This window comes from Trichomonas vaginalis, chromosome V, assembly GCF_026262505.1.
Source record: "Trichomonas vaginalis G3 chromosome V, whole genome shotgun sequence".
NCBI classification, from domain to species: domain Eukaryota; phylum Parabasalia; order Trichomonadida; family Trichomonadidae; genus Trichomonas; species Trichomonas vaginalis.
The window spans coordinates 13,877,798-13,892,409 of record NC_067207.1 but is presented as its reverse complement, the minus strand read 5'-3'; the positions used below and the strand labels follow the sequence as shown (position 1 = coordinate 13,892,409).

Sequence of the window (14,612 nt, the reverse complement as noted above, 5' to 3'; positions counted from 1 at the left end):
ATGTCAGAGCTAAATGACAATTCAACTCCGTCATGAAACGCGTAAAAAATAGAGACGGAACGAAAGAAGAAAGGTTTATGAGTCCGGATGACTTAGAAGGGAAATTGTTGAAAACGGTCTCGGAATATATGAAATGCCAGCAGATGAGGTACAAGAAACTCCACAGGAAAACTAGTTCAGATACAACCAGACATGGAAGAAATAGTTCAGCAACAACAGCTAGAAGAGCCTGAAGGAAACGAACAAGTCCTCCTTTGGAAACTAACTTCACAGAACTAGATGAAGATTTGGAACAGCCGAAAAATCTTGACCCTCAACAAGAGTATGCGGAGAATATGGAATATTTCCAAGAGTCTAAAAAAAATTCGGCTGACATAGTAGAAGAATATCGAAAAATGTTTGCCGACATACAAAAGACTCCAACACCAGATGAAAATATTCAGCATAGAATGGAAGTACTGAAAGAAAATGTACACAAATACAACAACCCTTTTTACTTACGAGCATTTAACGTTCAATCTTTGGATGAACTCGGTGAAAATAAAAGGTTAAATTTCAAGAAAACATATAGAAATGAAACATTGTTTAAAGTTCATTCAGAACCTAACCAAGATGGAAACAAACCTACTTTTGTTTCTGCAGACGATGGAACTACAATGAGATGGGGTCATAAAGCTAACCCGGATAGGTGGTTCATAAACTTACAACCACAATTCCAAGAAGTTGTAGACGCAATGGAAGAATGGTGAACCAGATATAGCTGGTATTTTAAGCGCGGCTTTAATGCCATTGAAAGATATGAAACATGCAGATATTTTGACCAGTATGAAATGAACATGGCTGATGGAAATATAACACCTGACGTTCTAGAACATTTATCTCAAAGAACTACACAGAACCATAAAGATGGTATATTTGGTGAAGAGTTTAGAAAGAAAGTTAGGGACAGAGGAAGGAGAACCTATTGTACATGACCTTGCAAATGAAAGTTTACAAAATGTCATAAAAACTTACTTTGCAGACAATGAACCGAGAAGGGATGAATATTTAAGAAAACTCAAATGGACAGTACCAAATGAAATGTTAGTATTGAAAAACATGTTCCTTGACAAAATAAAACCAACTACAGAAATAAACGACGCAAGACTGAAAGATTGGGTAAAAGCTTTCCCATTCACAAAAGATATAGTTGGTAACATGGAAAGAAAACCAGAATGGCTACAAAAACATATATTTGGAAACGAGCATATTCCATATGGACAGGCACTGTTTGAAGAGCTTGAACCGGAAACTCAGGAAAGAGTCATGCAAACAATACGCGAAGACTCAAATACAAACTATGACAAACTCTTTCTAGGATATAGGTTACCTGAGATGGGCGACCAGAGCCCAAAGGCAAAAAGGACATGGAATATTTGCAACATACTAGATGAACATGAGGCAAAGATGCAACAACTTGAAGCAGAGGGCAAGTTACCAAAGCGACACCAAAGAAGAAGAGTAGAACAAAGTGAAAGTAGTGAAGAAGTAACTTCATCTAGTGAAAGTAGTGGCAATGAAGGAAAAAGAAGAGTTAAAAACTCAGTCAGGAAGAAAGTAAAGCTTGGTCACGTGGGTTCTATTATGACATATAAATCCAACTATTCTATATTTTACCCATATGAAATGTACGCCGCTCAGAATATAACGCCAACAGTTTTGGATGCATGAATGGAAATGTTTCCGAATGGTATAACGAATGCGACAATGCCATTAGAAGGTCAGAAATAGTTCCTGGAACTTACGAATATACAACTGCTGTTTCTTATGGAAACGTAGGTGAGTTTGGAGAAGGTTCTTCAACAACAGTAGATATTGCTTGCGACAGGTTTCATATAATTTCTATTGACAACTCTTTCTTATACGTGGAACAAGACATTGAAATAAAACCTTCTGCCAAGTTGTCTGACAAGAAAGGTTGCAATGGAATTTTCTATGTCGGATACCAATATGCTCCAGAAGTTTTCATGGGATATAAGATATATTCTAACTCTGACTTAGTTCAAACAGTAACATGGGCAAACTATGAATGGTTCGCTTTGAGAAACTCAGTACAACCACAAGCTAGAGAACAAACAGACCAGTATGCAACTATTGAGAAAATAAGAAGACTTGACCCTAACGTTCCAGGAGTTTATGTTAACCTTTCTGGACAATGAACTGCTACCACAAAGTAAAATTGAAACTTAGAGTTCCTTTGTCATCTTTCCTCATCTTCAGGTTTTTAAGATACTTGCCAAACTGGGCAGGAAAAATTTCTATCGAACTTACTCCAAGCAAAAATAACTTAGTCATTGCACCAACACAAGACCCATTCACTCTTACTGTAGCTGGAACTGGTGGAGCCAATTCTGTTGACTTTTGCAAAGACAAAGTTGACTTAGACTTTGGTTTCTCAAACCTCAACACTGAAGTAAACTATTATTTCAATGCTGCTGGAACTGCTTGGGACCCAGTTAAGTTCACATGCGAAAATTTGAATGCAAGAGAATAGAAAGCAGACTTGCAGTCTATATGTTGGACCCAGATATTTCAAATGCTTTAGCTGCCAAATATATTGCAGTTCCACTTATGTTCCCTATACACCAAATATCTGTCAAAGACTTTGCAGGTGAAGTTGGAAACCAAAGTGCTGACCCAGGTGCAAGAACAGATATTGCCTTAACAACTGCAATGAAACATGCAGATACTATGTTTGTACTGTTCAGACGAACTATAAATGACTATTCTTGTTTCTACAACCCGGTATTAAATATCATATAAACATAGATGGCAAATATTATCCAAGAGAAGAATATTCTACAGTTGAGGATATGAGGTCATACAACTTGACATTAGATGCTATGAACTTTAACAACAACTTCACAACAACCATTAACCCTGAAATGCAAAGTTCTATTATGCCATATGTGAAAGTATGGACTCATACAGGAGGTCAAAAAACTCAATATACAAATGGAGACCGTTCAAACTTTTGGCTTGGCATTCCATTTGCTGACTCAGAAGACTTTATGGGTGGTATTTCAACTGTTGGTACAGTTCAAATACAATATACTGGTGACAGAGACGGTCCAGATGAATTGAAAGCAAAGAAGTTTACAAAACCAATAGCACTTTTCACGGAAGATGCTCTTTTGAAGATTCGTTCGATGAAACCTGCTGGGGCTCCTCAGATTGGTATAACGACAGCTTCCATCGAGCAGATTTTGGCAGCAGGTCAGTAAGTTGTTCTTGAACTGACTTCTCTCCGTCAAATATTGACAGTACGCCAGTTTTGATATAATATTGTATTATAAACTTACCTTTAGAAATATCGGTCAGTTTTGTTGTTATATTTTTGTCTGCTTCAAGAACTTTCACCATCTCGGTTATACCAACTTTCTTTGCTTTATGAAAATATTTTGGTTCAGCAAAGACTGCTATTCTATAACATTTTCCATTGTTTGTGTAAAGAACTATTCTGTCAATGAACTTGTATTGTTTGTGTGTGTAAACTTTGTTTTGCTTCAATTCGAAGAGATACTCAAATACGTCCATCTTTTTATTCTAAGTAAAATGTCATTTCCGAAAAATAGAAGCGTAAGTGTTTCAAAAGGTTTAATGGCGATGGCAGATGTGAAGTTAAATTCACCAACTCAAACAAACAGTCAAAGTGTTGTTGTCAATGTCAAAGAAAGAGATGTTGAAGTGGGGAAACCATACGAAGACGAAGATGGTATAACAATAGTTCCTGTAAAAGAACAACCAACATATCCTGAAGTTAGCAGAGACTTAAGTTCTGTTGCAGATATTCGAAACGACTACCAACAACTTAAAGACAAACTTAAAACTCAGGAGAAGATTTGTCAAGCTTTGGGTATAATGTTAAACTTGGTTGAGCACAACCCTGTAAAAGTGAACTCATATGTCATCGCACCTCATGAAGTTTTGAAAGAACTATTGAAACTTTTGACAGAGGCAGACGATATAAACATCAAAGAAATAGAACCCGACATTGCTTGCTGTGGTGTTTCATATAATGTCATTGACAAGATATACGTTATGAAAGGAGGTGAAACGTTGAACTTAAAATATAGTTTCCCAGACGTCATAAAAATATTTGACGACCACAACATTTCATTAAAGTTTGTTTGCTAAGTAAAAATGTCAAAACTTCTTGAAAGATGTTTGAAGAAAAACAATATAGACTTTATTTCATGTAAAGGACTTTACACACTTTTGAACGATATGAAAGACCCTGTTTTGTTTGTTCGTGTAGACAAAGGAAAGTTCTATGTCTTTACAAAATATTTGAACTTCTTAGACAGAGAACTTCAAGAAACGCCATGTGAAAGTTTAGATGAAGTTCTTCTCCACTTTCAGAAAAACTTTTAAATATATGTAAATGGCAGAAGACATAGTGGTTTATACTATTACGACTAAAAACCCTGAGTCATATAATTCTATAACAACAAACTTACAAAGTCCTCAAGGACGATATTGTAAACTAACCTTAAACACAATGACGACTAAAGCTTGTTTTGCTCTTTTGACACCAGAAGATTTTATTGTTGTGAATGGTAAAAAATACTCCTTTGAAGATACTTACTCAGATATACCACCAACAGGTTTTGTTGACTTATTTAATACTTTAAGGACGGATGTAACATGTGCTGCAACTAGAGCAGGTTTCATTATGTTTGGATGTCCGACTGAGTTTACTATATAAACGATATGAGCTATAATACAAAACTTATATCTGGTTTTTACTACCAACAGTTTCCTATAACAGGAAAAGGTGTCATACAAGGTCTATCCGTTCCATTGACTTTAAGTACACCTATTTTATATATTGTTTCAAACTTAGGTTCAAAGTGCTATTCGAATGTCGACAGAAACTACTATGACCAAAAGATACTCATGCGTATAAACAACACTTTCTCTGCTGGTTTGCCTATTGTTCATTCGAATGCAGAGTTTTCAGCTTTAGTAAACTCAAACACTTTAGCAAACATAAACTTAACCTTAGTTGACGCAAACTTTGTTCCTGTAAAACTTTTATGTCCTATGTATTTGTCAATGACGGCAGAAAGTTTCGAATTGGAAGATGCAACTGGTGAAAGTATTGTATACAAGAACAACTTCAACAACAAATAGCTCAAGAACAACAAATGCAACAAATGGAACAAATGCAACAACAAAGTCAAGAACAACAAATAGCTCAAGAATAAAAAAAATATTTTTTTTATTTTTATAAAAAATGTACAGAATAGACGTTTCAGATTTTTATGACTTCCAAGCCTTCAGAAATATGTGTCCATTTCGAGACTATAACAAAGCAGTCGAGAATTTGAAACGTTTAGTCATTTATGTCGACTCTGCCCCAGAATGTTATGTCATGAAAGAATGGGATGTAGTCTTTAACAAACCTAAAGCGACAATAGTTTCAGAACAAGAATGTAAACAGAAACTTAAGAAAATAAAAGTCGTACAAGTTGGCATGAAGATGTTAGATGCTTGGGATATCTTATTGTCAAAGTTAGAAGATTTTTCAGTTCGTGGTATAAAGTTCTATACACCTCTCCAAACTTCTATTCTATCTTCACTGGATATAAATACGAACAAGTAGAATGGAAAGAAAATGTTATAGAAGCTTGGTTAGACCATGTCAAAGAAATTATATGCAATGGAAACGAAAGAGTCTATGAGTATATCTTATGTTGGTTTGCAAACATCTTACAACATCCAAGTGCTAAAAATGAAACTGCTCTCATCATAATTGGAAAACAAGGAACTGGTAAGAACACTTTCTTTACAGATATCTTATGCAAACTGTTAGAGGGCTATTCGAACCCTAATATGACAAACTTAGAAAACATCTGCGGTAAATTTAACTCTTCAATAGAGAATATGAAACTTATAGTATGTAACGAACTTCAAAGTATAGATACAACAAAGTTTTAAACTCAGATGCTTTGAAGAGTCTTATAACAGACAAAGTTGGAGTTGTTGAAAGAAAGTATAGAGACCAAAGAGTTTGTGAAAATGTTGCAAACTTCGTCATGGTTTCAAACAATGCTGTTCCGATGAAGTTAGAAAGTTCTGACAGAAGATATGTAGTTGTCAGAACGTCAGAAGCTCATATGCAAGATACAGAATATTTTGACGACTTAGCAGAAACTTTGACATCTGACTTTTACAACCACTTGTTCTCATATTTCATGACATTAGATATTTCAAAGTTCAATCCAAGACAAATTCCACATACCGAAGAGAGACAAACATTGTTAGAAGCAAACAAGAGTGTATATGAACTGTTCATAGATGAAACTGACTTTGAGTGTTTAGATGAAAGGTCATTGTACGATTCGTATAAACAGTATTGTCAAGAGTATGGTTATATGACAGCGTCTAAACGAACATTCTTGGCAAATGTCAAAAGTCTTTTAGATGTTCAGAATGGTGTATATACAAAGAAAAATTTTTCTGAGTAAATTTTAAAAAAAAATATTTTTTTATCCGATAGAAAAGATGACGAAATTCATCTCAGTCAACAAGTACATGTCAGGACTTAAAGAAGAACTAGACCCATTCACATATTTGAATGTTTACTTCTACCATTTTGAAAAGTCTACATTTGACAAAGTTTGGAACATCGAACCAGTTAAGTTTGCTATTGTGACTAAAAATGGTGCGAAATTTGAAGACTTAGACATAGAAGGTTTGTTAACAGTCAAAGAAAGTTTTGACAGAAGGTTCTCAAACCTTAAAGAAGGCAAAGCATACAAACTTGTTATACCTTATGAACCAAAGAAAGCAGACGACTATGAATATTATGAGTCTAAGATAGTTGAAGTTCAAGGTAAATTGGGTAAAAAGATTTTAGAGTCTAAGCCAGTGTTTGCTCCTAAAGAGGAAGAGAACATTGACATTGACCCAGAAATGTTCTAAAAATAAAATTTTATTTTTACATGTCATATCTCCCCTTCTCTGGCTCTGGTTCTTTCTTCTCTTCTTCTACTTTCTTTTCTTTCTTTTCTCTCTTCTTCTTCTCTGGTGGAGTTATGTCAAACTTCACAGAACCATATTTTTGTAAAAGTGCTTTGTCATTTAATAGCTCTTCTATTCTGTTTTCTATTTCATTTTCAAGAACAGCGCATGTGTCTTCTTTGCATTCTAAGAAGTTTTGTTGGACTTCATCTCTCCAAGAGGCGTCATCTCTGTCAACAAGTCTGTCATTGACAAATTTTAAGACTTCTCTGCTTAATGTTTTATGGTTCTTGTCATATTCCCAGAAACAGAACTTTAGAACAAATTCACCTTTCTTGTTTACACTATGTAAGATTTTATGGTCGACAGATGTTTTGCTGTCGAAAAGCTTGTCTCGAATATAGATAGCGAAATCGCTAGACATTTCCTAAAAGATAAAAATTTTAATTTTTCTAAAAATATGTTAGAAAAAAAGTTTGCTGACATTGACAAGAAATTTGAGAATGTTTTAAATAAGAACAAGAGGAAGTTGGAAAATGCTCAGATAAAACCCATACATGACAAGTTCTTATTTGCTCAGAATGGTATAACAGGTCTAATCGCACCGCCTGGGTCGGGTAAGACTTTCACTTATCTTAAAATGGCTGCACAAACAACAAGAACTAGATGAGAAGAACCCATTCTATGAGTTAGTAGTCATTTGTAGTACTTCTGGTCAATTTGACCAAAACCGTCAATTCGTTCAAAGATATTATAAAGAAGTCTAAGTTAGTATGTATAAAAGACTCTGAGTTGTTAGATTGGATAAAGAAGTACCAAAGAAGAGTTTTGAAGTACAATGCTATAAATGAGTATGTCAATTCGAGGTTTAAAGACCCAAATGAGGAAATGCAGAGAATATTAGAGAAGAAACACTTCAGAAACAAACAGAAAGAGATAGAATACATTTCGAAGAAATTGCAATCTTACGATTGGAAGACTTACCCTCATAGGTGTCTTCTTATCTTAGATGACTTTGCTTCTCATCCTTTGTTAAAGAATAGAGAACAAGACATGTGTCGAATTCTTAAGAAGCTCAGACACTTTAACATTTCAGTTGTCATTTGTGTACAGACAGCAAAGAGTTTAAGTAAGGATGTAAAGAGAATACTTACTGATATCATACTTTTCCCCGGATTGTCCGAAGACGATTTCATGGAACTTATGAAAGAGTCCATGGCAGGTAAGTTTGACAGACATGAACTATGGGGGAGGTACAAAGTCATACAAGACCCTCATACTTCTTTCAGAATTCACATCTACGCAAACAAAGTTCAAATTGTAAAAAGTCAAGCGTAAAAATGTAAGTGTTTGAGTCTTAGTCTGTTGTGGTGCTGGGGCTGTCGGTTCTTCTGGCTTTGGAATGGACTCGGTTGGTGGTACGTCGGACATTGTCTTGAAACAATAAAAGACTTGTCTTGAAAAAGTAAAAGACTTGTCTTGAAACAATAAAAGACTTGTCTTGAAAAAGTAAAAGACTTGTCTTGAAAAAGTAAAAGACTTGTCTTGAAAAAGTAAAAGACTTGTCTTGAAAAAGTAAAAGACTTGTCTTGAAAAAGTACGGGTATCGTCTTCAATCAAGACCACTGTTCTCAAATTTGAGAACTTTACACCAAAAAATTTCTTGAAAAAGTAAAAGACTTGTCTTGAAAAAGTAAAAGACTTGTCTTGAAAAAGTAAAAGACTTGTCTTGAAAAAGTAAAAGACTTGTCTTGAAAAAGTAAAAGACTTGTCTTGAAAAAGTAAAAGACTTGTCTTGAAACAATGACCGACATAGACCCAGCAGATGAGGCAATTTACCTTATAGAGCTACCTGAGCCATCTTTGGTGTCAAGCTTGAAAAATAAATGGTTCATTTACTCTTCCTCTTTGAAGTTGTCAAAATACTCTGTTATTTTTTCCTTCAGTAGCGGCAAATCTTCTTTGAATGTAAGTATTGTACAACCTTTCATATCATAGTGTGTTTGAGGTAACGTATCTTGAACTATCTGTTTAACATCTTCATTTGGTGTCATTGAAATCGGTAAGTTTTCGCGATAGAACCAATTTCTGTCAGATTTGTAAATCTTAGCAAGGTCGTAAAAGCTTTTGTTGTTTCTTCTGACTAAATGCAACATAACCATATCTCTGTCTTCTTCATTTTCCATCTCTTCAGTGTAAATCATATACTTATAGTTCTTTTCCTTTCCTTTTGGTACCGAACGTGGTATTCTTTTCTGTATGTTTTTGTCTTTTGCTTCAATGACTTCATCTTTTGCTTGAAGTTTCTTTTCCATCTCTTCACGTTCTTGTCTATGAAGTTCATCTAACATCATGAAAATATAACAAGCATAGCGAGGTGAAGCCCACATTGCAACAGCATTTACAAGAAGTCTATGTACATAATATCCTTTCAAACCATTTGGCAAATTTTTACGATTTTCGTACGGAATCTCGACCCGCGGTTTTCTACCGGTCGCAAACATATGAGGAAATTCTTCTAAAAGTTCTTTTGTCTGTTGGTTTTCAAACCAATGACGTGCTTGCTTTGTAGAACGAAGAGCATTCAAAATACTTTGCATTTGGTACATGTCATCTTTGACCGAACGAATGAGACGTAACTGTTTGTTATACTGTATGTACTCGTATTCTTCATTTATATCTTCATGAACGATAGCAGTTGTTGTGTTCTCTGTTGTTGTCATATCTGTCTTTACATACAAAATAAAAAAATAAAATAAAAATAAAATTAGCGTTATTTTCTATCTTGTATAAAAGACCAAAAATAAACGCTTTACATGTATTTTTCAGCAACTTCGTCAAATAATTTTATAGCTTTGTCGATCTCATCTACTTCAAACGTTTCTTTACCTCTCGTGGGAGCACCATACATTTTCTCAAACTTTTCAAGTAGTTCTGTTTCAGCAGCTCTCATATCGTTAACGAACACAACCTTAACTCTATTGACTGTAGAGTCATATCTACTACTTATATTAAATGTTCTTCCTATCTTATATCTCTTTGTATTGAAGTCCTTCGGTTTCTGAACGATGTAAACTAAGCCTTCACTGCAACGTTCAGTATCGAATGAACCATATGTTATGAAATTATATCCAACAACTGGGTCAATCCAGAACAAAACTACTGGTATAAGACTTTTGTCGATGAGATATGCTGTAGTTCCATAGAATCTTACCGATATCATCAGCTCAGGATTTCTTGTCAAAATTTTCTGAGTTGAAGCATTTCTAACCCAGTCGCTTGCTCTCTTTCCTTCAGATAGTGTTAAAATGTCTGACAAAGAATATTTTTTGTATTTCTTTGAGTATCTTACGTTTAAATCACCTATTCTAACTATTTTGGTCTCATTGTCTATCTTTTTAACTGTTTCAAACTCAGCGTTTAACATTTACTGTCTTTACATACAAAATAAAAAAAAATATTTTAAAAAAACTAACGTTGTTTTTATTTTTTCTATCTTGTATAAAAGATATGATTTCATAGAGTTTTTTTACGATTTTCATGAGTTTTAGGCGACCCCTGTAAAAGTCGGGGTCGCATTTTTTTACGATTTTCATAGAGTTTTTTCACGATTTTCGTACGGAATCTCGACCCTCGGTTTTCCGAGGGTCGCATTTTTTTACGATTTTCATGAGTTTTAGGCGAGTAAGATTTTTAACGTACTCGCATTTTTTTACGATTTTCATGAGTTTTAGGCAACCCCTGTAAAAGTCGGGGTAGCATTTTTTCACGATTTTCATGTTTTTTTTTACGAAGTGTCAAAGTTCTCTTCGTCACTCATAACAGTTATATAATGAAATTTGGTCATTTTACTCAGCAAAAATATATTTTAGGTGAAGTGGTGAGATCTCACCTGTTTTCTCACCTGTTTTCTCACCTCTTTTTCACAAGCGTTTTACATGAATTGTACGATGTATATTTGAAATCCTAAACAGTTTTGTAGCTTCTATTTCTTCTGTCAGTATGTCAAAAGTTTTAACAATGCCGAATGTTTCTTTATATTTCTTCTTGACATCAGATAGAAGGAAATCGTCAGCTGTTGGATAGTTTTTGTTCAGAAATGTCAACATGTCCATTTTATCTTCTGCTGGTTTCTCTGCTTCTTCCTTTAAATCAGCATAGTCGTTTCGCATTCTTTCTATCTCTTTGACGGAGTAGTTATATTTCCTCATTGCTGCTTTACATTTTGAACATTGTGGGTTCATTTTTGCGTTATATTCTGAAACCTTACCTGCTAAAACAACTAAGGCGTCAATGGTTTTCTTTAACTCAAAAGTTGCTGGTTTTATCTGTTCGTTCCATACTTTACCTCTTTTATCTTTATCTCTTATCTGCCATACACATTTTGCAACTAACGAAACAAAGTTGTCGTAGGTCTTAAATTCTTCAGATTTGTATATGTCAGAAACATTTTTATATACCATATCGCAGTCTTTGTCCATGACTTTGTGGTTGCAATGAAATCCAAGAAACTCATAGTTTACCTTACGTATGAACTTCTTGGTTTCTACTGAGTCAGTTGCTTTGACTTCTATTTCATCGAATTCTGGAATAGTAAGCTTTTGTTGTTGTATTTCAGGAAGTTTAGGTAGATGGTCAATAATATCCTGCATTTCATAAAGATATTCTTCATTTGTTTCATCTTTCGCACTACAGTCTAAATCTCCTTGGAGAAGTTCTTGCTTTATCTTCTGGATTTCTGTTTCGAAAGTATATGAAGAAGGAATGAAGCTTTTCATCTCTACTAACATTGAAGTTGGGTTCATGACTAACGAGTTTGGTGCTGTTGTTGCTAACATGTTCTTACAATAAAAATAAAAAATATTTTTTTAAAAAAACTAACTTTCTTTTTATTTCGGGAAAATTCATGAAAATTCAAGAGGTGAGAAAAGAGGTGAGAAAACAGGTGAGATCTCACCACTTCACCTAAAATATATTTTTGCCGACAAAAATGAGTTTTGGTTGAAAAAACAGGTGGAGCCAAAAGTGGCTCGACCTCAAAACAAGCATTTCGTGAAGAATATACCAACCCGCGGAATTCCGCGGGTTGCTTTTTATACAAAACATTGACGATGAAAGTCTTGACAAAACATTGACGATGAAATCTATCTCCTGTGTTGTTGTCAAAATGTCATGTTGTCACCATTTTCAAAAAGATGTTAGTTGACCGAGGGACCGAGGGACCTGGTTCCACCTAAAATATATTTTTGCTGAAAAAAATGAGTTTTGTGTGTTTTCTACGGTGGAGCCAAAAATGGCTCGACCTCAAAACAAGCATTTCGTGAAGAATATACCACCCGCCGGAATTCCGGCAGGTGCTTTTTTTATACAAAATTCAAGAGTTTTGGTTGAAAAATACGGTGGAGCCAAAGTGGCTCGACCTCAAAACAAGCATTTCGTGAAGAATATACCACCCGCCGGAATTCCGCGGGTTGCTTTTTATATACAAAATTCAAGAGTTTTGTGTGTTTTCTACGATGATAAAAATAAAATGGTTCATTTACTCACAATATTTTTGTACAAAAGGACCCCAAGCTTTTAACCTCTCTTCTGTAGCTTCTAATGAAACTTTAGCGAGTTCATATTCTCTAAATTCTCTCTTTAAATCTTCTTGTTCCCATTGGTTTAGTTCGTATGGAGAGTCTCTATAACCAGAACATATCTCACGTTCATGTTCTATTTGTTTTTCATGCATTTTTCTAACTTCTTCTTCGAACAAAGGTTTAGCATTCTCTGCTGTATCTTCAAGTTCTTCTTCATCTAATTTCTCATGAACTTTCTTGTCTATGGAGTCCAGAATTTTTCCAACTGCTATGCAATATTTTGGAGAAGCCCACATTGCTATATAGTTTGTAAGTCTTGGGTCTACATACGTTCCTCTAACCTGTTTGATTTCATCGGGAATTCCTGCATGAACATTGTATAAAAAGCAACCCGCGGAATTCCGCGGGTTGGTATATTCTTCACAAAATGCCTTAAAATACTCTTCCCAGGACTTATTTTCCAACAACCTTCTAAAGTCTTTCCTAAACTGCTGACATATCTTTGTTGCATTTATATAACCATCCTTGTCTCTACGTAAGACTTCAATACCGTTATAGGTGCCTTTTGTGAATGTTTCGCCATTAGATTTGTTCGTGAACGTTTTTGCTTCGACTGTCATACTGTTCTTACAATAAAAATAAAAAATATTTTTGGCTTAACCGTCGGACATTCGTTTGTGGCTTAACCGTCGGACATTCGTTTGTGGCTCGACCTCAAAACAAGCATTTTGTGAAGAATATACCAACCGCCGGAATTCCGGCGGTTGCTTTTTTATACAAAATTCAACGGGTGAAATCTATCTCCTGTGTTGTTGTCAAAATGTCATGTTGTCACACTTTTTCAGAGAAGTTAAAATGACCGAGGGACCGAGGGACCTGGTGAGATCTAAAATATATTTTTCAATACTTTTTCAGCACTTTTCCGTAGTTGTATATGAAAGACAATTCGAGATAAAAGTCATAGTACAATGGTATTATATGCTGCACACCGTTTGTTGTGAACCAAACTTGAAAGTCAGAGAAACTGTTACTAGGTGGTTCGTAGAATTTAGAAGCAAAGTCATAAAAGTCCTTACCGATACACAGAAAACTGTTGTTGCTTGAACTGAAACTTGCATGACACATGACATTTTGAGGGTCGAACACGTTTCTATAAACTGTCAAATCTGCTGGTGGGAGTATAAATTTAAATGGACCATCTGGTGGTAATGGTTCGTTCTGGTTTAGTAACCGAAGAAATTGTGCCCAAGAACGTTTGTCCACCCCCCAATATAAAAACTCTGTATCTCTTGGAGGGTTAATTTCAATCTTTTGAAATGAAACGGTGGAATTCATCTTGTCGTATTCTAGTTTTAGATAGTATGTTCCATTTAGTAAAGAGTGGTATTTTTCTTGAAATTCCCAGTAGTATTTGTTTATTTGAGTTTGAAAGTCATTTAGAGTCTTCTCAAGACTTTCGTCTGAACGAACTGTAAAGATTTTCATTTCGTCAAATTTTTCTATTAGACCATCAGAGCCTTTATACTGGCCATGAAAATATACTGCAAACATAAACGCGTTAGTTCTATTTGAAAACAAAACTCTTCTAAATCCTATTGCCTTTGCATCTGAAGGACTTTGAAGCCAACGAACTGGATAGTCAAACCTGTAAGCTCCGGATGAAATTTCTTCATCTGAAATATTTCTACCAGCATTTGTAAAGATATAGTCTAACGGTTTTGTATCTGCTACTTTTGTTCTTTGTTTTTCAACCTGAAGCATTTTATATATGTAAAAATATACTGTTTTAAAAATGTTTTAAAATGGTATGCCATATAGCTTCTTGAATTTGTTAAGAAGTATTTTAACGTATTTTCCATCTGTATCTCTAGCGTTTACATAAGCATAGCCATCCTTAGTAAAATATACTTGTAATTTCCTATAGTTTACGCCGGTATAAAAGTAGAAAGAGTCTTGTTCTTCGCTATAGTAGTAAAACTCAAACGTATGCTTACCATAGTCTGTAATTTCAATTGTTTCATC

The 14,612-nt window shown here is 34.7% G+C and overlaps 8 protein-coding genes and 2 pseudogenes across 10 annotated transcripts, besides 1 other annotated feature; 3 read left to right on the top strand and 7 right to left on the bottom strand.

Annotated features, from left to right (window-relative positions):
* Positions 1-599: 599 nt before the first annotated feature.
* Positions 600-14,612: part of a mobile genetic element that runs on past the window's edge.
* TVAGG3_0332640 lies at positions 4,424-5,249 on the top strand (annotated as a pseudogene). The gene has a single exon. A coding segment is annotated over exon 1 (826 nt).
* On the top strand, positions 5,279-6,083 carry TVAGG3_0332630 (annotated as a pseudogene). Its single transcript has one exon. A coding segment is annotated over exon 1 (805 nt).
* TVAGG3_0332620 (protein of unknown function, DUF4108 family) lies at positions 6,550-6,969 on the top strand (the record flags this gene model as incomplete). Its single annotated transcript, XM_051230499.1, has 1 exon — positions 6,550-6,969. One exon carries the CDS (start codon positions 6,550-6,552, stop codon positions 6,967-6,969), a length of 420 nt encoding a protein of 139 aa, XP_051100229.1.
* On the bottom strand, positions 6,986-7,432 carry TVAGG3_0332610 (uncharacterized protein; the record flags this gene model as incomplete). Its single annotated transcript, XM_051230498.1, has 1 exon — positions 6,986-7,432. The coding sequence occupies one exon, from the start codon at positions 7,430-7,432 to the stop codon at positions 6,986-6,988; it is 447 nt and encodes a 148-aa protein (XP_051100228.1).
* TVAGG3_0332600 (uncharacterized protein) lies at positions 8,251-8,439 on the bottom strand (the record flags this gene model as incomplete). The annotated part of the gene is made up of 1 exon (XM_051230497.1): positions 8,251-8,439. The coding sequence occupies one exon, from the start codon at positions 8,437-8,439 to the stop codon at positions 8,251-8,253; it is 189 nt and encodes a 62-aa protein (XP_051100227.1).
* TVAGG3_0332590 (KilA, N-terminal/APSES-type HTH, DNA-binding family) lies at positions 8,904-9,731 on the bottom strand (the record flags this gene model as incomplete). Its single annotated transcript, XM_051230496.1, has 1 exon — positions 8,904-9,731. The coding sequence occupies one exon, from the start codon at positions 9,729-9,731 to the stop codon at positions 8,904-8,906; it is 828 nt and encodes a 275-aa protein (XP_051100226.1).
* Positions 9,821-10,198, bottom strand: TVAGG3_0332580 (organellar and viral DNA polymerase type B; the record flags this gene model as incomplete). The annotated part of the gene is made up of 1 exon (XM_051230495.1): positions 9,821-10,198. A coding segment is annotated over one exon (378 nt), but the record flags the coding sequence as incomplete, so codon positions are not given.
* Positions 10,932-11,846, bottom strand: TVAGG3_0332570 (organellar and viral DNA polymerase type B; the record flags this gene model as incomplete). Its single annotated transcript, XM_051230494.1, has 1 exon — positions 10,932-11,846. One exon carries the CDS (start codon positions 11,844-11,846, stop codon positions 10,932-10,934), a length of 915 nt encoding a protein of 304 aa, XP_051100224.1.
* Positions 12,548-13,210, bottom strand: TVAGG3_0332560 (uncharacterized protein; the record flags this gene model as incomplete). The annotated part of the gene is made up of 1 exon (XM_051230493.1): positions 12,548-13,210. The coding sequence occupies one exon, from the start codon at positions 13,208-13,210 to the stop codon at positions 12,548-12,550; it is 663 nt and encodes a 220-aa protein (XP_051100223.1).
* Positions 13,491-14,075, bottom strand: TVAGG3_0332550 (uncharacterized protein; the record flags this gene model as incomplete). The annotated part of the gene is made up of 1 exon (XM_051230492.1): positions 13,491-14,075. One exon carries the CDS (start codon positions 14,073-14,075, stop codon positions 13,491-13,493), a length of 585 nt encoding a protein of 194 aa, XP_051100222.1.